Source organism: Pleurodeles waltl, chromosome 12, assembly GCF_031143425.1.
Source record: "Pleurodeles waltl isolate 20211129_DDA chromosome 12, aPleWal1.hap1.20221129, whole genome shotgun sequence".
Taxonomy (NCBI): domain Eukaryota; kingdom Metazoa; phylum Chordata; class Amphibia; order Caudata; family Salamandridae; genus Pleurodeles; species Pleurodeles waltl.
Window position 1 is genome coordinate 539838626 of NC_090451.1, and position 25005 is coordinate 539863630.

Here is a 25005-nt window from a genome sequence, read left to right on the forward strand (position 1 = left end):
TTGGAAATGGAAAATTGCAAATGAAGTGTAGAGTTACTGCTAGATGTTATAGTATCTTTATACATAAATAATCTATAAAAAAAAAAGAAAAAAAGTAATACGGTATACTGAGGAAAGTTGATCTTTTTCTGCACCAACTGCCTGTGTGCAGTGTACAGATCCTGTAACAAGGGTGGGATACTGCATGTTATGTATAAGAAGGGCTGTCCTAGGAGTGGCACACAACAAGCTATAGTTGTAAATGTGTATACTAGGACTCTCATGTTTCAGTTGTTTGCCAAGCATATGGAGCATTTTGTATAATGTTGTTTCTTTCTACAGGTTACATCCTTAGACAGCCAGCTATCTCAGAAAGCCTTCTCCCACTACAATCGTAAAACCTTGCATAAACAATCGACCATGATTAACATCTGATTGATTTCCCTCCTTTCCTTTGTAAAGAGTGGCACTCTTCCTACTTTCCATCAACAGCATGCCTTTGATTTTTGAGTAAAGTCTTCTCAGTCTAATAATTTTCTGCTTTAATCTCCTACTGTAATTATGCAATTGGCTGACACCTCATTTCACAGACCACCACCTCTTCCCTTTAAAACCCTCTCCTTGCAACCCAGCTTTAAACAACCTCGTCCAGCCTACTTCAACAACTATTCACTTGAAACCACATAGGCCTCACTAACGATCATACCTAACTTGTATTATATAATCTACCACAAAGTAACTGGAGTAAATGCATGCATTTTTTCCTTAAGAGCACAAAACGAATCCCAATAACCAATAATACCACCTGACTAACCACTAATCTTGGGTTCCAGATTAGCGTGCTACTCACTGTAAAGCAGTAGAGAAAAGTACCAAACCAGTAAGAGGAAAACACAGTTACAACTATAATGCAGGATCTACAAAGCTACCATCAAAAAGAATCAAAGGTGGGGGTCGGTCACTGAGGCAGCAGGGAGGGTTGGATTTCGTGATATTAAGCGACTAAAGTAGCGGCCTGCTTAACACTGCTCGCTGCAACCAGGAGCTGATCCAGAGCCAGAAGTACATAGCCATAGTTCTCTTACTAGGGGCTTGTGCTCGAGACAAGATGGTGGAGATTCAGACTTGGGACACCGATTGCAACTAGTGCCTGGGAGAAACAAACAGGGTTCTAAAAAATATGACACACTTATTTTGCACTGAAATCTCTTTCCTCCCAAGAATGACAGTACAATGAGGCAGAACACACCCCAATACACCGAGGGTCTAATGCCAGGGAATGGAATGACAAAGCTATTGGAGCTGCAGTAGTCAAACCAGAGAATCAGAGCAAAAAAACATAAAAAATCCTTGCTGGGCAGTATGCTTAATGATATGAAATTAAGACTGAGTAACAATGGAGAAAAGAGGGCAGTTAGGAACAGCAAGTCTCAAAGTTACATTATGAGACAATTTGGGTGGAAAAGCAAATGAGTTATCAGATCTTTGCAAAGCTACAGTCCAGAGGAGAGAGGACCTTCCAAAGGTGAATAAAGGCTAGCTTGACAAAGGACTAGAGGCATCCTCCTCAAGTCCTCCCAAACTTGAGGGAAAGCAGAAATACATTTTCCAACTGGAGACAGTACATTAGTTTCATTGATCTATTCCTGAGGTTTGGGTAATAATCTGAAACATCATTTCCCCTTTAATTTGTGTTTTTCAGTGTTCATGATGCTTGCCTCTAATGACAACTGCTCCTGGCCGAAGGTATGGTGGGAATATGTCTAATTATCAGTTAACCAAATACTGGGGTTGCAGCGATTTAGAGTTAACCTTCTTTCTCTCTCCCACAGCTGTATTGCCTGACTCCTATGGCTTAACTGAGGTTTGCAAATCAGTTAGAAGGCTACTGGATTTGGATGTGTTACATCTATCATGAGTATAGAGTGCCCCTATATGAAGGGATAAAGGATTTGCTTTGGCTGATACACTGTGGATGTCTGAAGATTTCCTATATTGGCTAGCGACTATTTCATGTAGAGGTGCTGCCTGTGCCTGAGTTTAGTAGACTTGTAATTGGGACGAGATGGCATGCAAGCCCAACTTCATTGTAAACATCAAAGTTGCCATGACCTTACATTTTAATTGCAATAGCGCTCTTCAGGGTGTGATTAGTCCAGCTCCCATTGACAACCAATCAAATCCACACATATTCAAACTCAAACGTGTTCTAGAACACAATGATCTGGATAAAGACTATACTTAAAGTGAATAGGGGGAATTTAAAATTATGCATTTGTTTTTTTTCTTCCAGGATAACTTAAAATACTCTACTCTGACAATTATCAGAGCAGCAATGCGACAAATTTTTAAAGTTCCATTGCAGATTTCAAGATTAACATGGTGTCTGTAAATAGCAGTATGCATGTCTTTCCACGCCAAGACCGAAGCACCATAAGAACAATTCAATTTATAAGATGCGAAATAACCTCATTTATACAAATGGCATACAGAGTGGGTGTCAAAACACACTCTTGGGGTACTCCTCCACTGACAAAGGTGGCTTCTGAAGTTTTGCCATTAAGGCCCTGTTTTACTTCAGCATAATTGTTACTTGTGGAGACTAATAATTAATTGAGGAAGTTTAACTGGGATTTAACTGGGATAACCAAATCATAAAGTTATTTCCAAAGTGCTTAGTGGAAAAAGGGATAGCATATTTTCTAGGCTGATCCAATCTTTTAGCGTAACCAATATCATTTTTGACAATAACTTTTGAAACTTGATACTCAGATTTAAAGGCCTTTAATTTCGTAGATTGGAATTACTATTTTTATGTGAATGGGAATAATTTCTGCACTCTTCCACAAGTTGGTTAAGGGTTCTGCTGTGGTACTGCATTAGATACTGCCTGGTTGCAAGATCTACATATGGTGGTTTATGTTTAAAGAGAGCCACTAGAATTTTATCTAATTCATGTGCCTGTCCAGATTTCTGAGAAAGAACAGCTGCATAAGCATCATCAACAGAAAAGACACAGGTATAATGTGAAGGGTAACCTTAACTGCTGAATCCAGAATGTCACCACCAGCCAGCTCACAGCAGACTGTGAAGTGAAATTTTCAACCCATTTCTCAGGCATATTATATGCATCAGGTGTTATAACAGACAACAAGCTTCTGTGGGACACAGTATGCAACAACACTTGGAAATATTTAAATCCAATAGTATAGCTTTTCACACTTTAAAAATAAGCTTATAATATTTAATTACCTCAAATGAGCTTTCCATTTTATTTACTGCAAGGGCAGCTAACAAAGAGCTCGTGGCTACTTTGAAAGTTCGATTTAGCCAAGAATACGTTGAAGTCTACCCTCTTATCCCCCACGCTCCCTTTATTACAGCTTTCATAATTCCACTAATTGATTATTAACTGATGTTCCAAGATAACTTTATAGCAATCAGACAAATGTAAGATTATTCTCTCTAAATAGGGGGTGTCGTTGTAAAATAAACAGCAGATGAAACAAGTATTCCTAAAAGGGTTTCATATTTCACCCATTTGAGGTTATGTATTATACTTAAATTAGTATTATGAGAATTTAGCAAAGAAATACAACTGATATTGAGAAATTTTTAAGCATTATATGAAGCAGAAGAGGCTGAGTCGCATGAGTATTTTCCAGTCTAGCAATGATTTCAAAATCTATAACAACGTGCCAACTGCTAACATGTACCAAAAAGTTATGTATGGCTCTCATGGAGACCCTCTTTTGTTTATTTCAGTTTCTGAAAGTCGTAACTCATTGCTATGACATCACAACAGTTGATAATAAACCGGTTATCTATTGCAGTGATGTCAAAGGCCTTCCAGGCCAGGTGACGGGGCTCTCAAAGTCTGTCAGGGTAGCTTGCCTGCTTCGACTCAAAGCAGAAAGCACAGCTGCAGGAAGGAAAAACTCTTTTGTCCATTTAATGTCTCCCAGAACCTCTCGGTGAAAAACATTCCAGTAATTCACTTTTTACCCATCTAGAATTCTATATGTAATCAACATTACTCAACCACCTCCTGTTCTTAAATGTCAGAAGGGAATGAATATCTGAGGTGGTGCAGCCATTGCAGGTACAAAGGACAACCACACCAGCAGTTATACAATGTGTGCTATAACATGGAGTAAAACAGGTGCAACGGTTACCATCACTGCACATTTTAGGACAGTCAAAAAGTAAATTGATGGATATTGCAGTTTAAGCACATGTGCGATATGCAGTATGGTTAATGCTTTGAGCTAAATGTAGATTCAGGTCTGAGCTCTACACAACGGTTTAAGCATCTAATATATATCAATGTAGTGGAAACAGCATTACTATATTTTATTGTGTTAGCAAAAACATACTAAATACACAGTGCCAGTTGCTTGGACTAGACTTCGATCTTTGCCCATTGGTTATTATTTAGAGCTAAGCCCCTGTGAGAGTGGATTTTAAATGGACCTTCGCAGGAGGAAGGGTGGGTCTGTTGCCATTACCAACAGCTCGGACTTCAAATGCAGCATCTTGGTAAATTATTATCTAATCCTGAATCCAGAATTGTTATACGAGGGCTAAGATGGCATTCCAAAACACTCATTATCTTGTCACATCTATCATTTGCTAGAACAAACCAAAAGGCTATGAGGGTGCACAACAATTCTAAAAATGCAATTCTAGAATATTCTGTTTACCACAGACCCAACGAACCTTAAACATGTTCTACTTGCAGGCTCCTACATGCTGGTAATGCTCTCTAGGGCTCTTGTACCTTACCACCGTTCCATTAAAGTTAATGCAAGTCTTCAAAAAAGTGGCCCTGCCCTTACTTCAGAATCTATAGCTCACAAGACTAACTTGGGCCAAATTCCTTTATGCATCTCCTATGGACTAGAGGTTCAAGCAAACATGCCATTTGAGTATGGGGACCCCTTCAACACAACCAGAGAGGGAGGGACAGAGTAATGCCCATGGGCAAGGAACACATGCATATGTCACTGCCTACCTCAATTGTTCGGGCTCCTGCTGCCACCTTCTCTATTTGACTCAATGGATTTTTAAGATGAAAGCTCTATGCTGCTAGAAAGTACAGCTCTCAACAGTGCGCCAATGTTTAGCATGTATCCTTAGCATTGAATCAGAAAGGTATAAGTGAAATTCCTGTTGCAACTATATGAACCTGTTCAACAATTACACCATCACTATCTTTCAAAATAGCCTTCAGCTGTTTTAATTTTAGTTACATGTTGTTCCTATTCTCTTTTGTTACTGAAGAATAAACCCTTTTTGGAGTTTCAGGACCTTGTTACTTTATCAATTCAGTTAATTTTCTTACCTCAGAATGAAGGTGACCCTTTCAGAAGAATCCAGTAAAATAACATCCTTCTGATAGCATCTACAGCCGACTCCGATGATGGGTGAAGATACAAAATAAATTATGTGGGGGAGTGTTAGCTACGATGGGTGACAATTTTGGAAAGGCCTTCAACACTGAGCTGGGACGATTACCGGGAGGGTCCTATTTCACATGGGTTTTCCAGAATCAGGCCCCCCTTGTTGGACATTTTGAGCCTGTTTGTTGACATCCCTGGGCTCCAGGTAAACTGAACTAAATCACGTCCGGGAAGTGCAGCAGGGCTGGCAACAAGACATCCCAGTCCGCAGGCTCAGTTTTAAATACTTGGGGGTCCATGTATCTATCCTACACAAACTCACACATTCCCTTAACCTGGCGCCACTCCTTCTGATGACCAAGACTCGTCTGTCTGCTTGGTTCCCTCGCAACACCCTTGGTCGCGCCACACTGACCAAAATGATGATTCTGCCGCAAATCCTTTATGCCCTGCAGAACCTTCTACTCCAAATCTGCCCACACTTGGCTCACCAAGGTTGCAGCCCACTGCTGTATCTTCCTCTGGAGGGGTCACCCCCACGTATTGCTCTCAGTAAACACCACTGTTCAGGCTACAACAGAGGATTGCGAGCAGCTGACATCTGTCTGTATTTTTGGGTGTCTCAGCGCCTAGTGATCAATGACTGAATGAAAGGCAGATGGAATAACCAGACCTAATAGCTTGAATTGCACTGTCTGGATCAGGATGGCATGATGAACCACTTCTATCGGAGGCCTATTTCCCATCATACTGTATGCTCAAACTCACCAAACAGTTTTTCTCACCTGGCGTGCTGCCAACAGATTTCTCGGGTGGGAAAAAAAAACAGTCTCCGCAAACCCCATTATGGAGAGGTTGTTGGCTAGCACACACTGCAGGGCTTGAGAGATTTCACTGGTGGGACATGATTGAGATATGATTACTGGGTGACATCTGGGTGGGCAATCAGATGTGCTCCTTCACACACCTGCAGGACCTCTTCCAGCTCTCCTACAACCATTCCACTGATATCTGTAGCTCCAGCATTTCTCTGCTGATCTGGGAGAGCTGACCAAGAACAGGTCCTTGGAGTCTTTTTTTGTTAATGGGCAGTCTGGCCAAAGGAGGGATCTCCCAATTATATTGTGCACTGGTCAACAACACCTTGAGGCACTAGACTCTACACGACAGAAATGGGAGGGCTATGCTGGAGATGTGGAGGATGAGGAGTAACGGGTTATGTGTGTGTGCCACAGGGATCTCGCCCTTTTTGCGAGGCTCAGGCTAGTACAGCTACACTATTTACACCCTACATACATGACACCTCATTGACTCTGGTATGCTAGGCTTTGGCAGGATCCCAGTTGCCCAAAGTGCTCTGCCCTCGAGGCAGTTTTCTTTCATATGGTGTGAGGTTCCCTGTAGATTAGTCAATATTAGTCTCGGATTGGTCACACACCTTCCAAGGTCCTGGGCATGACTGTCACACTGACCTCCAAGTTACTCCTGTTGGGGCTCTGTAGGAAAGTACCATCTTGCCTGGCATGTTACCCCCATTTTTCACTGTATATATGTTGTTTTAGTTGTATGTGTCACTGGGACCCTGTTCTCCAGGGCCCCAGTGCTCATAAGGGTGCCTGAAAGTGTTACCTGTGTAGTGACTAACTGTCTCACTGAGGCTCTGCTAATCAGAACCTCAGTGGTTATGCTCTCTCATTTCTTTCAAATTGTCACTGACAGGCTAGTGACCAATTTTACCAATTTACATTGGCTTACTGGAACACCCTTATAATTCCCTAGTATATGGTACTGAGGTACCCAGGGTATTGGGGTTCCAGGAGATCCCTATGGGCTGCAGCATTTCTTTTGCCACCCATAGGGAGCTCTGACAATTCTTACACAGGCCTGCCACTGCAGCCTGAGTGAAATAACGTCCACGTTATTTCACAGCCATTTTACACTGCACTTAAGTAACTTATAAGTCACCTATATGTCTAACCTTTACCTGGTAAAGGTTAGGTGCAAAGTTACTTAGTGTGAGGGCACCCTGGCACTAGCCAAGGTGCCCCCACATTGTTCAGAGCCAATTCCCTGGACTTTGTGAGTGCGGGGACACCATTACACGCGTGCACTACATATAGGTCACTACCTATATGTAGCTTCACAATGGTAACTCCGAATATGGCCATGAAACATGTCTATGATCATGGAATTGCCCCCTCTATGTCATCCTGGCATAGTTGGCACAATCCCATGATCCCAGTGGTCTGTAGCACAGACCCTGGTACTGCCAAACTGCCCTTCCTGGGGTTTCACTGCAGCTGCTGCTGCTGCCAACCCCTCAGACAGGCATCTGCCCTCCTGGGGTCCAGCCAGGCCTGGCCCAGGATGGCAGAACAAAGGACTTCCTCTGAGAGAGGGTGTTACACCCTCTCCCTTTGGAAAATGGTGTGAAGGCAGGGGAGGAGTAGCCTCCCCCAGCCTCTGGAAATGCTTTCTTGGGCACAGATGTGCCCAATTCTGCATAAGCCAGTCTACACCAGTTCAGGGGACCCCTTAGCCCTGCTCTGGCGCGAAACTGGACAAAGGAAAGGGGAGTGACCACTCCCCTGACCTGCACCTCCCCTGGGAGGTGTCCAGAGGTCCTCCAGTGTGCTCCAGACCTCTGCCATCTTGGAAACAGAGGTGCTACTGGCACACTGGACTGCTCTGAGTGGCCAGTGCCACCAGGTGACGTCAGAGACTCCTTCTGATAGGCTCCTTCAGGTGTTGCTAGCCTATCCTCTCTCCTAGGTAGCCAAACCCTCTTTTCTGGCTATTTAGGGTCTCTGTCTCTGGGGAAACTTTAGATAACGAATGCAAGAGCTCATCCGAGTTCCTCTGCATCTCTCTCTTCACCTTCTGCCAAGGAATCGACTGCTGACCGCGCTGGAAGCCTGCAAACCTGCAACATAGTAGCAAAGACGACTACTGCAACTCTGTAACGCTGATCCTGCCGCCTTCTCGACTGTTTTCCTGGTGGTGCATGCTGTGAGGGTAGTCTGCCTCCTCTCTGCACTAGAAGCTCCGAAGAAATCTCCCGTGGGTCGACGGAATCTCCCCCCTGCAACCGCAGGCACCAAAAAGCTGCATTACCGGTCCCTTGGGTCTCCTCTCAGCACGATGAGCGAGGTCCCTCGAATCCAGCAACTCTGTCCAAGTGACTCCCACAGTCCAGTGACTCTTCAGTCCAAGTTTGGTGGAGGTAAGTCCTTGCCTCACTTCGCTAGACTGCATTGCTGGGAACCGCGACTTTTGCAGCTACTCCGGCCCCTGTGCGCTTCCGGCAGAAATCCTTTGTGCACAGCCAAGCCTGGGTCCACGGCACTCTAACCTGCATTGCACGACTTTCTAAGTTGGTCTCCGGCGACGTGGGACTCCTTTGTGCGACTTCGGGTGAGCACTGTTTCACGCATCCTCGTAGTGCCTGTTTCTGGCACTTCTCCAGGTGCTACCTGCTGCTAAGAGGGCTCCTTGTCTTGCTCGACGTCCCCTCTACCTCCTGGTCCAATTTGCGACCTCCTGGTCCCTCCTGGGCCACAGCAGCGTCCAAAAACGCTAACCGCACGATTTGCAGCTAGCAAGGCTTGTTGGCGTTCTTTCGGCGGGAAAACACTTCTGCACGACTCTCCACGGCGAGAGGGATCCGTCCACCAAAGGGGAAGTCTCTAGCCCTTTTCGTTCTTGAAGAAACCTCTGCTTCTTCTGTCCAGTAGAAGCTTCTTTGCATCCACAGCTGGCATTTCCTGGGCATATGCCCATCTCCGACTTGCTTGTGACTTTTGGACTTGGTCCCCTTGTTCCACAGGTACCCTAGATTGGAAATCCATCGTTGTTGCATTGTTGGTTTGTGTCTTTCCTGCATTATTCCTCTAACACGACTTCTTTGTCCTTAGGGGAACTTTAGTGCACTTTGCACTCACTTTTCAGGGTCTTGGGGAGGGTTATTTTTCTAACTCTCACTATTTTCTAATAGTCCCAGCGACCCTCTACAAGGTCACATAGGTTTGGGGTCCATTCGTGGTTCGCATTCCACTTTTGGAGTATATGGTTTGTGTTGCCCCTATCCCTATGTTTCCCCATTGCATCCTATTGTAACTATACATTGTTTGCACTGTTTTCTAAGACTATACTGCATATTTTTGGTATTGTGTACATATATCTTGTGTTTATTTCCTATCCTCTCACTGAGGGTACACTCTAAGATACTTTGGCATATTGTCATAAAAATAAAGTACCTTTATTTTTAGTATAACTGTGTACTGTGTTTTCTTATGATATTGTGCATATGACACTAAGTGGTACTGTAGTAGCTTCACACGTCTCCTAGTTCAGCCTAAGCTGCTCTGCTAAGCTACCATTATCTATCAGCCTAAGCTGCTAGACACCCTATACACTAATAAGGGATAACTGGGCCTGGTGCAAGGTGCAAGTACCCCTTGGTACTCACTACAAGCCAGTCCAGCCTCCTACAGGCTCTTGGAGGAACTCTGGGGTTCAAGGGCTGACTATGAGCTGGTAGGTATTGTGACACTGGTGGCTAAGAGAGACATTGCAAGGAACTGGAAACTGTCCCAGACCCCCGGACTGAAGCTTTGGAGATCTGGCATGAACTGGTGTGCCAAACAGGAGGAGCCAATATACATTGCTAGGTGTTGCCCACAGAATGTTACCAAGGTGTGGGGTAAATGGTGGAACTATTATGGCTTGTCCTCAATGGTGGATACTGTATTTGATGACAATTCTGCTCTTTAATGATTACAAAGGGGTGGGGTTGATAATGAGGCATTTAATTCAAAACCATCTTTCTAGGTCTTTGTTCAAGGCATGGGAAAAGAAAATCGGCCACTGATCTCGAATGATGACTTTAAAGTAGGTCCTATTTGTAGAAATGGTTATTTTGAAAAGAGGAAGCTCTGCGGTTTTCAGAACAACCGCTTCCTTATAAGGCTTGCCATGAAGCAACATGTTTCTCCCGATAAGTAGGGAAAAAGCCATGCATTTTCCAAGTCTATTAGGACTTCACTAGAAATCAGGGAGTGTTCATCACAACCTTGTAGTGTGTTTTAGACCTCTGCATTCACTGTTCCGAGAAAGGTCACTTATCCTACTGACTAAATCAGGATACCGATTATAGACTGGTTTTTGGTGCATAAGGAGCAGACTCTTTCTGAGGTCTATATTCAGCCAAAAGTGAAGTTAAAATAGAGCCTGGCTAGCATTAGTGACTGTCCATAGATATATATATATCTGTCTCTTCTGATTGGCTGTTCTGGCTTCTTTGCTTTCCTTTGGATTTCAATGTTATAAACTCAACAGAAAATAACTGCACTGTTAGCAAATTGCTCTGTTTTCTTCACCTAAAAGGTAGAAAAAGATACTTATTGTCACCAGATCTTAATATTGTCGTTCACACTGTACCGAAAATTATGTGACCCACATCCTACTCAGTCAAGATGATGGTCCTGAAAAATTGCTGAAATTAGACTGAAAAGTCAACTCTAGTTACAAAGAGATCACCTTAGGAAAAACAACTAATTACAGTTCCCTTTTGGACTATTCTTTGAAGATTATCAAGACCTACTGTACACCCTGTTTTGTCTTGGTCAATGTTTTTGTTGTTTGTGAAGAATTCTTAATATGTGACGCATTGCTCACACTGAGGTGGGAAGGTGGTCCATCATATTTGGTATTATATTTTACGTACAATTTTTCTTACTGATATTACAGTAAAACAAAATATGTCACTTTAACTGATTTTGCCCACTTTTTATTGTTCTTTATTCCCTTTTGTCTTAGCAATACAAGGCTGGAAATGGATTGTTGGTTGAACAGAATACAAGGGGCATGCTGCATCTTTCTTATGTTCCACTGCATTGTTAAACATCGCCTTCACATTCCGCCAAGGCCAACTAGTGATACACTGATAAGTGACTGGATGTCACAATGGGATGCATCAGGGGTTGGGGTTCTTACCAGTAGTGTGAAGATGTGGATTGTTAGCCCCATGCCTCGGGCTCAGGTTTGGTGAGCCAGGGTAACTGTCTTGTGACTTAGGGCTACGAGCACTGAAGCATCGAACCTCACTGTCTGTGCCGTTCACCATCTCTACAAACTGCCGGCATCTGAGGAGTAAAAGTAGGGGTTAGGAGAACAAACACATTAGTTGCGATGTCTCAGGTTTCACACAATTTTAATATTTTAGAGTTTCTTCTACAAAAAGCCCTAGTCATATTGAAATAGGGCCTAATTAAACATTATTACAATTGACTCATGCTTTTCTACAGAAATTATATTTTTATATATTGTTAACACTAGTAAAAAGTCACCATGAATTAAAAGATTTCCAAACAAAAAAATATTAAATGGCAAATATATTTAGATAGAACCACAACAACAGGGATTTATAAAGCACAGCAGATGCTCTGAGGAGTGGTCCAGATCTCTACATGGTGTAGATATCTTCTGTAAAACAAAATGGATTTCAAGATTCAATTAAAGCATTTAGTGCAATTACAGCAATTACAAATGCACTAGAGGAAACGTTTACTTGTAGTAATAGTTCACCACCCCATGAACCTTAACTACATTTAGGAAAATAGCTCAGCTTGAAAACATTTTTTCATAATGGACTAAGTATATAAGCAGTTAATAGTTTATCCTCCATCATGAAATCTTCACTGATATCCATTAATACTGAATATTAAAGCAAGCTTATCCATGTCCTTACAAGCAGAACATTTATTTTAAGGAAATGGTGAACTGCTAAAGGGTATTGTTTGCTAACTATGTAGGTCACTTAATGCCACTTGGCTCACATAGGAATCTACCCAGGAGTCAGAATCTAAGTAGCATTGTTTGGGAAATGTGTGAACTGATATTCAACCATATGCTCAGCACATTACAATAAGATGTTGCCAAGCAGTGCTTGGCAAGCGCTTCTCACATGGGAAGGTGAAGTTGTTAATGTTTTTTTTTTAACATTTATTTTATTTAAACCAGTTTTTACATATTTTCCAAGTACATCAAAAGTTACCAATCTGTACATAACCGTCTATGTAAAGTTGAACATCTGGGATCTGCCCTGTCTATTCAATGCATAGTAATATAAATACATTTCATTATTAGTTTTTAAATATTTCTAATTGACTTTGAACTTGGTGAGCAATGTGTGCAACTACACAGTGGATTCTCTGAACAGGTTTTTTTTTTATTAATCAACAGACATACACCCTTTAGATGTGGTATATGGGTGAGCAGCACACAATTCCATCAGTATTAATCAATGGTATTTAACTGATCTCTTGGCAGTTGGCATTTTCTGTCTTTCATCAAGAGGTTCTAGCAGCTGGAAGAAACAAAAGTAGTTCTGCGTACACTGTCTAGCCTGTCAAACCTTCAGCTAGTCTATAGTGACATGTGGATTCCAACTTGAGGGTTATTTCCAAAACGTAACATCTCCTGGAAGTCTGTAAGCCAATTGTTGATATTTGGTTCCAACAGCTGGAGCCAACGTAAGGCTATCTGTCTCTTGGCTATCAGCAGGCCCAGAGATGCTAGTATGGGTTATATCTCACTCTTTATTGGCGTTGGGAAGGCCTCCAATAGGCATATATGCATCTTCATATTTACCATTTGCCCCCACATCAAAATAAAAACACTCAGCTTGCTTACTATGTTACAAATGGTGATAAATCCCAGAAATTCACCTCTAGTACGAATGAGTGTTCCTCTTTACTATATTGTCTTATTGTTATATATGTTTTTATAAGTACTTATTTTTTACTGTTTTAGTAAGCTTGGGTGGCAAATTTAGATTTAATAGACTTTTTTTAATGAATGTTATAAGTACTGTATTTTATGATGATCTTTATGTATGCATGTTTACTTTTGTGGCTAACCGCCGAATAAAGTTATTTTGACTGACTGAGTGTTCCTAGTTTTTTTTTTTTTTTTTAAGTGTTCTGTCTTAGTTCTAGCAAATAAGACATTATTGATTGTACAATCCCTCTTCCTACAAATGTGTTATAGCTTTCACCCAACTAACAATGTTTTTACTTGGTGTGGCTACTCAGTCAACCAGCCAATATCATACAGGAATTGTGCAAATAAATAATACAACTCTAAGACTGTTATTCCCAGTCCTCATTCATGTGGTTAATTCACAATAAATGGTTTTACACTGATGTTTCTCCCTGCCAAAACCAGCTTTACAAAAATTTGGTTAATTTCTTTAGATAGTATTTTGGGAAGAGGCACACTGTACTGTCAAAGGAATGTAAGCATCTGGGTAACCACAGTTTTGATAGGTCTCGGGATACCTTACGGATAAAGGGATTTTGTCTTAAAAGTCCAAGCTAGTCAGACATTCTGTGATCCCTTGAAAAGATTATCCCTACGTAATGGAATCCACTTCATCAGTCCAAACTCAGACAGCTGCTCAAAAGTCTATCTGATATCTCATAATCCGTATCTACCAGGTGGTTTTCAGTCCTGATGTCAGTCTAACCTCTTCAAAAATCAGTGGGACTGACTTGCAGAGGTGCCTTATACAGGTGAGCAGGTCATCACTATACATGAAGGCTATGTGTTGTCATTCCAGTTTATACTCCATAGTTTACCAAGTTGTTCTAAGCGTGCACACTAGTGGTTCTACCACTAAGGTGAAAAACAATGGAGACCAGAGGCATTCAGGCATGTGTACCCTCCCAATTCCCACTGCTTTCAAATTACATATCATTTCATAACTCTGGCAGTTGCAGCAGTCTCGGCTAGCCATGGCAAAAAGTTAGGCTTAAAGTCCATGATGAGGGGATACATTTGCATAAACTGCCAGTTAATGGTACCAAATTATTTTTCGATATATAATGAAATTGAAACATACTTCTACCCTGATTTAGATAGCTGGTCAGAAGATGTGAAGCATGCAAAAGTTGTACAATCTTTATTATTGTATTTCATTCTGGGAGAAACATCAGTAGACTACCCCAGGTCATTGGCCTCACTGCGGATCTCCATAAATTTGTCAACTAACATGTGGGAACATGTAAGATAAAACCCAGACAACCCATAAGTACCTGCTATAGTCACCATGTTTATGCTGTGCAATGCTGCTGGTAATTCTAACCTAGCAGTGAATCCAAGGTCTTTATTAAGCCAGAATATGCTGCTTAATGTTTGAGCAGGGTGGTTAAGTATATGACATTTTCAAGAACCTACCAAAAGTGTTATTGATACCCACCTGGGTGCTCTTGGGTCCCAAGTATGTGTGTTCTTAGCTATTTCTGGTTAAGGAACCTGATGGATATTCATTCAGCTTTGTCCCCCACTCTGTGGAGTTTTAGTCTGTAATGTAATGGTGAATTTCGACATGATCACATCAATTACTTAATTCCTGTTATTACCGCATTATTGCCTAGCTGTGTACCAAGTCCTTTAGCGTGTCAAGTTCCAGTTGCAGCATTTTGGTTTCATTATGGTGTAATGTTTTCTCGAGGGTCAATCTGGTGCTGTAGAACATACAAGCTCTACTCACTTACATGACTTGTCACATAGACTAGTGCCAAACGAGTTGCACGATCCCCCTGTGAGTTACTAAATACTAGTCTATTTCAATTCTCACCTAAGCTCCTAATATCTAGTGTTTGAATGTCTCAGCTTTCAGTCTCCAAAGGGGCACACACGGTAATAATATATATAATAATTGGTAGATAGCTGTAAAAGATGAATGATCCAATGGGAACTAATCAATATGGGAGATGAATTTGTGGTGGAGCTCCACAATAAGCTTTACACTATACTCTTGTTAAGGTGCTGGTCTCTCCACAACTAGCAAGCCTAAGGTGTGGAGGGCTCCAAATAGGGCATTAGATTAATTCATTGTACAAGTTATCATGTAAATGTCCATATAGGACAGACATCCAGATAGGGGTAGACACCTGCTGTAACTTGTCAAAGTTGAGTATTTCAAATTGAGGCAGGTCTGTTTAGATAGGATTTCTTAGCTCCCTCGATAATTTGCATCTATTTCAACATAACAATAGGAAATATGAGACTCATAAGTGAATACTGTTTACTGTAAATCTATCCAGAGATGTTACAACTCCATTTCTTACACTGAGTAATGTTGCAAAACACATACCTGTGCATACAACTCAGTTTAATATTTGTCACAACTATGTAACGAGGGACTAATACTTCCTAGTATACATGAACTCACTATTGCAGGGTTGTAACAGCTGCATTTTTCTGTAACGTCCATGTTAAGCAATTCTCTCTAGCATGAGACACTGTGTTGCCAGTCTGCTGTAGAGTATTATGATACTGAAACACATCCCTGGGGTTCGAATTTAAAGCACGCACAGTTCCATCATGTGCACTACCTTTAAGTTGAACCTGGTTCAAACAGCGCTCCCAAATGCTTCTGAGTTCTTGACAATTTAAGTCCTGCATCCAATTTACCTCGACCCTCAACGCAGTCCCTGGCTGATTCAGATTCATTAAAAAAGCATGTCTTTCAATACTTAATCACTCTCGGCTTGGTCGAGTAAGGAATATGTTACTTACCCTGTAGGCATCTGTTTGTAGCTTGTAGTGCTGTAGATTCACATGCTTTGCATACTGCTGCCATCTAGTGTTGGATCGGGATGAGTGGAAGTTGTTTTTCTTTGAAGAAATCTTTCGAGTCACGAGGTCCAGTGATGACTCAGTGAAAATGCACATGGGCATCAATGCCATTGTTAGATTGTTCTCCTGCTGGACTGTGGGAATTGAGTGACGAGTTAGAGTGAGTAATGAGATGTCCATGTGAATATAATGTAAGAAACTGTAATGCCTACAGGTGTCCTGGGAGGAGGGTGGGCGCATGTGAATCTACAGCACTATATACCACGAACAGATGCTTACGAGGTAACATATTTAGTTCAACGCATGTGTGGCTGCAGACACATGCTTTGTATAGACTGTAAAACAGTTCCCCTCTGAAGCTGTAACTAACCGGTGGTGTAGCAGTTTTCTGGAAACGTGTATGTAGCACTGCCTGACCTCTATTGGCTTGTTGGCGTACTAAAACATCCACAAAATGTTTTGTAAAAGTATGTGGTACGGACCATGTAGCTGCTTTGCATACATCAGCTATTGGAATGTTCCCTAGAAAATCCTTCAAATATCCGTTTACTTAGTAGAGTGTGCTGTAGGAGGGTTAGGGAAAGTTATTTTGGCTTTAGCATTACATGTTTCAATGCACTTAACTGCTCATTTGGCTATGACCTATTTGGTTATAGGTTATCCTTTATGGGGAGGGGAGAAAGCAGCAAAGTGTTATTTAGTTTTTCTGAATCTTTTGTATACTATCAATGTAGAACATAAGGGCCCTTTTAACATTTAATGTGTGGAGAGCCCTCTTCTCAACTAAATCTGGTTGTGGGGAAAAAGACTAACTCAACTGATTGGTTGAGGTGAAAATGAGAGACAACTTTAAGGAGAATTTGGGGTTGATGCAGAGAATCACCTTGTCTCTGTGTAGCTGGAAGAAAGGTTGCTCCAGGGTTAATGCCTGGAGCTCGCTAACAAGTCTAAGTGACAGTGACTAAAAGTGGCACTTTCAAGAAAGGAACAGAAGGAGGCATGTATGTAGGGTTTATAGGTCAAGTAAGAACAATGCTAAGGATCCATGAGGGTGCAGGTGGGCCACGAAGTGGAACAACTCTTCAGCCCTTCCATGGAGGCTTTAATAACTAGTATTTTGAATAAGGAAATATGTTGTCTATTCTGTAGATAGTCAGCTATTGCAGCAAGCTGTAATCTTATAGATGTGAATGCTAGTCCAGATTTTAGTAAATGTAGCAAGTAACAATGTCTTGTACATTAGCTTTAAAGGGATCAATAGGTTTTGAATGACAGTAACAGACAAACCTTTTCCATTTTGCAGCATAGCATGCTCGGCTGGTAAGCCTACAAGCTTATTTAAGGACAGTCATACACTCAGGTGGTGGACTGAGGTAACCACACTCTATGACCTCAGGAGCCAGAATGCCAAGTTCAGAGCTTTGGGATTTCGGTGTCCGATTTCTCCATGGTTTTGAGTGAGAAGTCTCGGTCTGTATGGGAGCGTCTTGTTAGGAACTACAGAGAGATCCAGTAAAGTTCTGAACCAGGGCTGACGGGCCCAAATGGGAGCCAATAGTATAATTGTGAGAGATGTTTGCCTGAGATTCAGCGCCTGAAATAGAATTAGAGGGAGAGGAGGAAAAGAGTGGCAAATGTCCCTGACATATACATCTATAGTGTGCAGCCCTCCGACAGTGTATGTGGAAACCTGAAGTCTAAGTCTGGGCATTTTGCATTTTCTGCAACAATGGAAAAGTCTATCTGAGGGAACCTCCATCTGTGGAGGTATGGGAGGAGAAGTTGTGAGTGGGATTTCCACTGGTGGACTTGGTGCTACATCCTGCTGAGGAGATCTGCTAAATTATTTGTCTGTGCCTGGGAGACATTCAGCTAACAGGGCAATGCTGTGATGTATGGCCCAACTCCAAATGGTCTGTGATAGACGAGAATTGTGGAGACTGTGCCCCCCCACCCTTTGCTTCTGTAAATAGTACATGGCTATCATGTTGTCTGCTGGACTAGGGCAACCTTGTGAATGAAGTGAGGTAGGAATGCTTTCAAGGCTACGTGAACAGCTTGAAGCTCTTCGCAACTGATATGGAGACTCTGGTGTTTGGTGTCCCATATACTCTGTACTGTGAGATCCTTCAGATGTGCGACCCATCCCGGGAGTGATGAGTCCATCGTGACACTGATGTCGAGAACAGGGTTTAGAAAAGGCCACCCTTTCAACAAGTTATTGGCATTCCACCATTGCAAAGAATGATGCTTTTGGCAGTCTACTAACACTAGATCGCTAACTGACTGTGTGACTGAGACCAATGTTGAGCTAAACACTTCTGTAATAAGTTATAAAGCCTCTTTCTGCTATTTAGTATTTTTACTCTTTTTACTGTGGGTCGATCTGCTGTTGGGAACTTTTAACCAAAGGACTCCGTTTTTTCAGTCCTCAGGGGTGCTACTTTTATAAATATTGGTTTTGTGGTTTTTACCCTCTTTTTCTGCACCGGTGCCCGGTTTTTGGGGGCTCCTGGTGCATCTCCTTTTACTTTTTATTCGGCAGCCATTAAGGTGCCATTTTCCGGCAGCCATCTTGGTTGCCGGTCTAGTTGTTGGTGCTGGAGCCAGGTCAGGCCTCCCTCATGCTCTTTTTAAACGTGGGCAGCCACCGGCCGCGCCAAAGGCACGCTTAAGGCAAGCCCGTCTGCGCCCGTCCGCGCCCTGACGAGCCCAGGGCCCAGAGATGCTGCTCGTTTTAGGTATTCAGCTTCACATCTTTATGCTTTTAGAAACACCCAGATATGTTCCACTCCTGTAGGGCCTAACCAGTCGTCTGTGTGTCCCCCCTGTTCTAGTTGTTCTTGGGCTCCCAATTTCATCTCGCCTTCTAATACCTCCTCCCATCAATTAGGTAAGCTATTACTGCTTAACTGCCGCTCCCTAGCGGCTCACTCCTTACATATTCACATGCTCCTTGAAGAGCTATCACCAGATGCCTTGTTTCTCACTGAAACCTGGCTGAATGGAGATTCCTCAGCAGATTTATGCAGTACCTTACCCCCTAACTATTCTATAGTTCATTTAGACAGACTTCATATGAGAGGTGGCGGTATAGCTATTATTCACAAAATCTCCATTAAATGCTCAACATTCCCACTTGAAATTCCAGGATGTGAAAGTATGTTCTTCTCTCTGCGCTTGTCGTCTACTTATACTTTCTCAGGAATCCTTCTCTATCGCCCCCCTGGCCCGTGTGGAGTCTTTTTAGAAGCTATCCCGGAGGCAGTGGGCAGTTCTATTGGGAAGGCCTCTTACTTAACCGTCCTCGGCGATTTTAATATCCACCTAGACAATCCTAACTGTCCATCTGCTAAATCATTATTAGCCTCTTTTACCTCTATGGGTATGGACCAGCATATTACTGGTCCAACTCACACGAAATGCCATACTTTAGACCTTTTTTTTTTTAGTAATATCCCTAATCTTACCTTCTCCTCCTCTCTACCTCTACACTGGACCGATCACTATTTAGTGTCACTTATGTTTTCCTATGATGCTCCTAGAGAGACACAGCCCAGGTGCACCACAATGGGTCGTGCTTGGTCGAAGTTGGTACCTAGCACTTGGCATATGGCACTCTGTGCTTCTCCTTTAGCCAGTGACCATGCCTCCATTAATACAGTGGACCTGTTTAACAAATGGATTTCTACCTCTTTAAACTCAGTTTTGCCTTGCAAACTGAGGGTGAAAAAACCTGCTCATAAGTCTAGTCCCTGGTTTTCGTCTTCTCTATTGGACCTTAGAAAGAATTGTAAAAAATTGGAGAGAATTTGGAGAAAAGATTATAATCCTTCTGCTAAAGAAGCCTATAGATCAGCTATTAGATCTTACCATCAGAATATTAAGACAACACAAGCTCTATATTACAGCAGTAGAATAGAGAACTCGTCCACTTCTCAGAAAGAAGTCTTTCAGATCTTCAAGGAGCTCACTTTACCCCCTATGCCGCCCTCCCCGGTGGAAGCTTCTATTATGCATAGTAATGTATTAGCGGCTCACTTTCAAGACAAGATTAACAAGATATACTCCGGTTTTCCTCCATCTCCCTCTCAGAATAATCTCATGGGGCAGGAGATGAATTCTTCTACGGGTATGACCCAGTTAACCAATTTTTCCCCCCTCACAGGTACTCTGATTGGGAATTTTCTTGCCAATATCAAATCGGGTTCTCCCTTAGATCCGGCCCCTCCTTCTATTCTTTTGAAGGCAGCAGATATTGTTGTTGGTCCTTTGACAGAAATACTTAATAATTCCTTGTCCGCTGGTATTCTTCCCAGTTCCCTCAAACATGCAATCATAAAGCCTCTCTTAAAAAAACCTAGGATGGATCCCTCTGTCTTGGATAATTATCGACCCATTGCCCTTCTTCCTATATTGGCAAAAATTCTGGAGAAGCACGTGAACCTGCAATTGACCAGGCACCTTGAGAGCCACGATCATTTACATCCTTCTCAAATGGGTTTCAGAACCCATCACAGTACAGAATCGGCACTCCTTACTGTAACTGAATCTGCACGGCAACTTCTAGATCAAGGTGGTCATGCTGCTATTATCCTCCTTGATCTTAGTGCGGCATTTGACACTGTTGATCATACTCTTCTCCTTGATAGACTTTCAAAGATAGGGTTAGGAGGTCCAGCTCTTGCCTGGCTCTCCTCCTTCCTCACGGGAAGATCCGTTCAAGTTTTGGATCGCTCTTTTTTGTCTGACGTCAGGTCTCTATCTTGTGGAGTCCCGCAGGGTTCCTCTTTAAGCCCCACCTTGTTTAACATCTATCTGTCATCCTTGGCCACAGTAGTTGCTCCTTATAACCTCTCTATGGTCACTTATGCTGATGACACGCAATTGGTGGTTTCCCTCTCTAGTAGTAGGGACTCCCCCTCTGCCAACCTGGCTGACTGCATGAAAGATATTGGGGACTGGATGACCCTGTCGAAACTGAAATTTAATGACAGCAAATCAGAGGTAATGATTATAGGTAATGGCGCCCCTACGGCTATGTACTCGGAGGCTTTTAACAGCCTGCCTCCTCCAATAACACAAGTAAAAAGCCTCGGCTTTCTGCTTGACCCACGCTTAACTATGGACCCACAAGCTAAAAAAATCTCCTCGATCTGCTTCGGCTTAATTAGAAGTGTCAGGAAGATTCTTGGACTTCTGCCATTCGCTGCCAGAAGAATTCTTGTACAAGCCCTAGTTCTCTCCCGCCTGGACTACGGGAACTCCCTATATCTTAGTTCCCCAGATTATGTAATAAAGAGGCTGCAGGTTACGCAGAACGCGGCAGCTAGACTTCTCATGAATACCCCAAGGCATCTTTCCGCTAAACCAGCACTTGCAGCTCTTCAGTGGCTCCCGATTAAGCAGCGCATTCAGTTTAAAGCTCTGTGTCTTGTTCACAGAGCCCTACACAATAAGGGTCCCCTTTCTCTTAGAAAACGTATCTTTCTTTACTCACCCCTTAGACCTCTTAGATCTCGTTCTTCTCGAAAGGTTTACATCCCTTCGGTCAAGAGATCATGGGGAGGTAATTTGTTCTCCATCAGGGCTGCTCGGCTCTGGAATGCCCTGCCCTTTGAATGCCGTCAGGAATCCTCTGAACTTCTCTTTAGGAGGAAGTTGAAAACCATTCTCTTTCCCAGTTAATCTGCTTCCCCTGGCTCTTCCGACATTCATGGTGTACTTTAGCGCTGGGATGCCCCCGGGTAGCCATGCGCTCTACAAATCTATAAACTAAACTAAAACGCACATTTGTAATCTGGCATAGGGGGCTATGTCAATGCAGGAGACCATCATCACTAAGAGGTACATGGCTGTCCTGACTGAGTTGTTGATTTTCCTGAAACCAAGGAAACAGTGTCCGGCAATTCTGAACTCTTGAAGAATTGAGATTGGCTAATCCTATTTGTGTATTTAGAATAGCCCCTAGAAATGGCTGAACCTGTAGAGGATGTAGGTGAGACTTGGCAACACCGATAGTGAATCCCAAGCAGTGTAGCAGGTCTATTGTAAGCAGAGTGTGCTGTTGACACTGTCGATGAGTGATGGCTTTGATAAGCCAATTATCCAGATATGGAAATACATGGACTTTTTGTCTGTGAGTATGAGCTGCTACCACTGCTAGGCACTTGATGAATACCTGGGGTGCAGCAGTCACCTGGAAAGGAAGGACTATGAATTGATAATGTTTGCTGGCCACTACAAATCTCAGGTATGTGATGAGGTGGGTTGATTGGAATGTGAAAATAGGAGTCCTTTAGGTCTAGGGTAGCCATAAAGTAGCCCTGTTGAAGAAGTGGAATCACATCTTGCAAGGTGACCGTGTGGAAGTGCTCTGATAGAATGTATTTGTTTAGGGGTATAAGAGACCTGTCTTTTTTGGAGACTAGGAAGTAGAGGGTGTATACTCCTGAGTCCCGATGTTGAGGAGGGGCGGTTTCTACAGATCACTGGAGAAGAAGAGCTTGAACCTCTTGTTTGAGCAATGTTTGATTTTTCAGTGATAGCCTGCAAGTGCGAGGTGGAAAGTTGGGAAGTGTAGTAGTAAGTTACAGACAATAGCCATGTTGGGTAATGGTTAGCACCCACTGGTCAAATGTAACATATTGCCAGGCGGGCAGAAAATCCTGTAATCCACCCCGACAGGTGTTATATAAACGAGGGCAGGAGAAGCAAGTCACAGGTGGAGGGTGTTGCTCACGTGGGGAGTCATACTTACCCCTACCTATAGCATTGTTGCCTCTGAAGGAACCTTAATAGAAGCCCCTTGGGGAGGTACTTTGGCTCTGCTGTTTGTGATAGGAGGTGTCTGAGGAGGTTGTTTTTGAGCTCCCATGATAACCTAGATCACAAAAGGTCCTGAGAGGAGTGGGTGTCTGAAGAGCCCCCATTCCTTTTGCTCTCTGTGTTTTTATTGATTTTCTCAAATGTGGCATCTACTTGAGACCCAAACGGCTGTTCCTTGTCAAATGGCATACTGAGTACATTTTGTTGTACTCCTGGTTTAAAATCATAAGTTCAAAGCCACGCATAGTGACGTGTTGATAACCTTAGCTGCGGTGTCAGCAGCATCTAGTGCACAGCGTACAGAGGTGTCAAGTATAGGTTTGCCTTCTGCAACGAGTTCTTGGCCACATTTTTTGGGAGACACTGGGGGAGATCCTCCATTTCATCTCAGTGGGTGCGGTCGTAGCACGCCTGGAGAGTTAGCAACGCACCAATAATTGGATGCTTGCGTCGCAACGGTCTTCCCTGCAGCACTGATCCACTTACTCTCCTTATCAGGTGGCGAGCTTTCCCCATTCGCCTGCTAATTGGCACGTTTGCAAGCAGTGGTGATGACAAGGGAATCTGGTGGTGACTGGCCCCAAATGCATATAAAGTCCGATGAGGAGGGCTTGTACCTTTTCTCAGCACTCGGCATTATGACCCAAGCCTTGATACAATCCTTAAATATATCTGCCATGTGTCACAACATGCCCTTCAACATAGGGGGATATCGTGTAGGTCTATGGGTGTTTGAGAATGTATCAAAGATGAAGTCCTCTTCTAGAGGATGTAATTCCACATTGTGGAACCCAGCAGCTCTGGCTATAACCCCCTGGTAAAAGGTAGCGTCATCAGGAGGAGAAGGGCATGCAGGGTATGAAACTGGATCAGTGTCTGCAGGAGGATCAACATCATATGCATCCCAGGGGGGGCATCTTGTGGTGATGTCCCAAATGTATCTTGTATCCCAACATACCCAGCAGTGTCTGATTGAGGAGACCCTTGTGGTGATATGTCCGATGGATTTTCTCCGTAGTGCGGTGGAAAAGGTGAAACTAGTGGTGGAGGAGGTGGTGGTGAGGCTGGTAGCCTTGTCCATTCTGTTTGGGAGGAACTGGCATGTCCAAAGCCACTTGAAAAGTTAGCGTCCATTTAGGTGGTAGTGGAGGCGCTGCAGTCAAAGCTTTTGCAAGGATGCGTCTGGTGTGGGGTTGGATGTTGTACTGTATTTGGCTCACATCCTGCTATTCTTGGAGTCTATGTAGGAATGACTCCACTGATGTTTAAGTACCAGACATGGGGCTCGGCTTCCATGATTTCAGCTCCAAACCCTATTTCGTCTTCAGCATCAAAGCGCCGCTCGGCATCGAGGCAGTGGATGGCAACAGTCTGCACTGATGGTCAAGTAGGAGCCAGCTGATGTTCCTGGCAAAAGTATTCAATGCCAAATGGTTCGGCTGCCGTAGGGCGGGGCATCTGAACCAGTTGCTCGGTGATGACCATGGCCCGAACGTAGTGGTGGACCGAGGGCCTTTGAGTGTGGATCCCCTGAAGGGATCTGGACAATGTTTAGGGGCAGGGGATAACGTACTCTGAGGTTGCTGAGTGGGCGTAACGTCCTCCATTTCCAGGTCGACTGATGTTGGAAACGGAACTGCCTTATATGGAAAAGACCTCTTCCTCTGCAGCCGGCGGCAGAGCGTGGCTTTCTTCCCATTTGGTGTTTTCTGCACCGAAGATATCTGAATCATTGTTTATAGTTCTGCACAACATTCACAGATGAAGCTCTCGATGGAACTGAAGAGTCTTCTTCAAGCAGAAAAATGTGCTGGTGTCGCAATTTGCTTCTCTGTGCTCAGGTGACACACAGGTTACAGACCAGGTGTTTCTTGGTGTGGGGATACTTTGCGTGGCAATGTGGGTATTAACGGAAGGGCATCCGTTCCATCACCAGTCGGGCGTTCTCGAAAGACTTTAGATGGAGTGAGAAGATGGCCCCAATGTGCAAGGCCTTACGAGGGTCGCAGTTGAAATAAACCAAATTGATGTAGATGAATCTCAATACGCAGGTGGGAAGCATGACTGAAAACAACAGCAACTAAGGGAATGGGATATGTGAACTGAAAGTTTAACTGTGAGAGTAGACAACAGAGCGTAGGCACAGATGTCC

General features: G+C 43.2%; 1 protein-coding gene across 1 annotated transcript in view; it reads right to left on the reverse strand.

The window, feature by feature from the left end:
- Positions 1-25005, reverse strand: part of RANBP10 (RAN binding protein 10) — a 557257-nt gene that overhangs the window by 192145 nt on the left and 340107 nt on the right. Inside the window, exon 9 of the mRNA XM_069217570.1 lies at positions 11376-11524. Coding sequence (XP_069073671.1) covers positions 11376-11524 — 149 coding nt within the window. The remainder of the gene's footprint in view (positions 1-11375; positions 11525-25005) is intronic.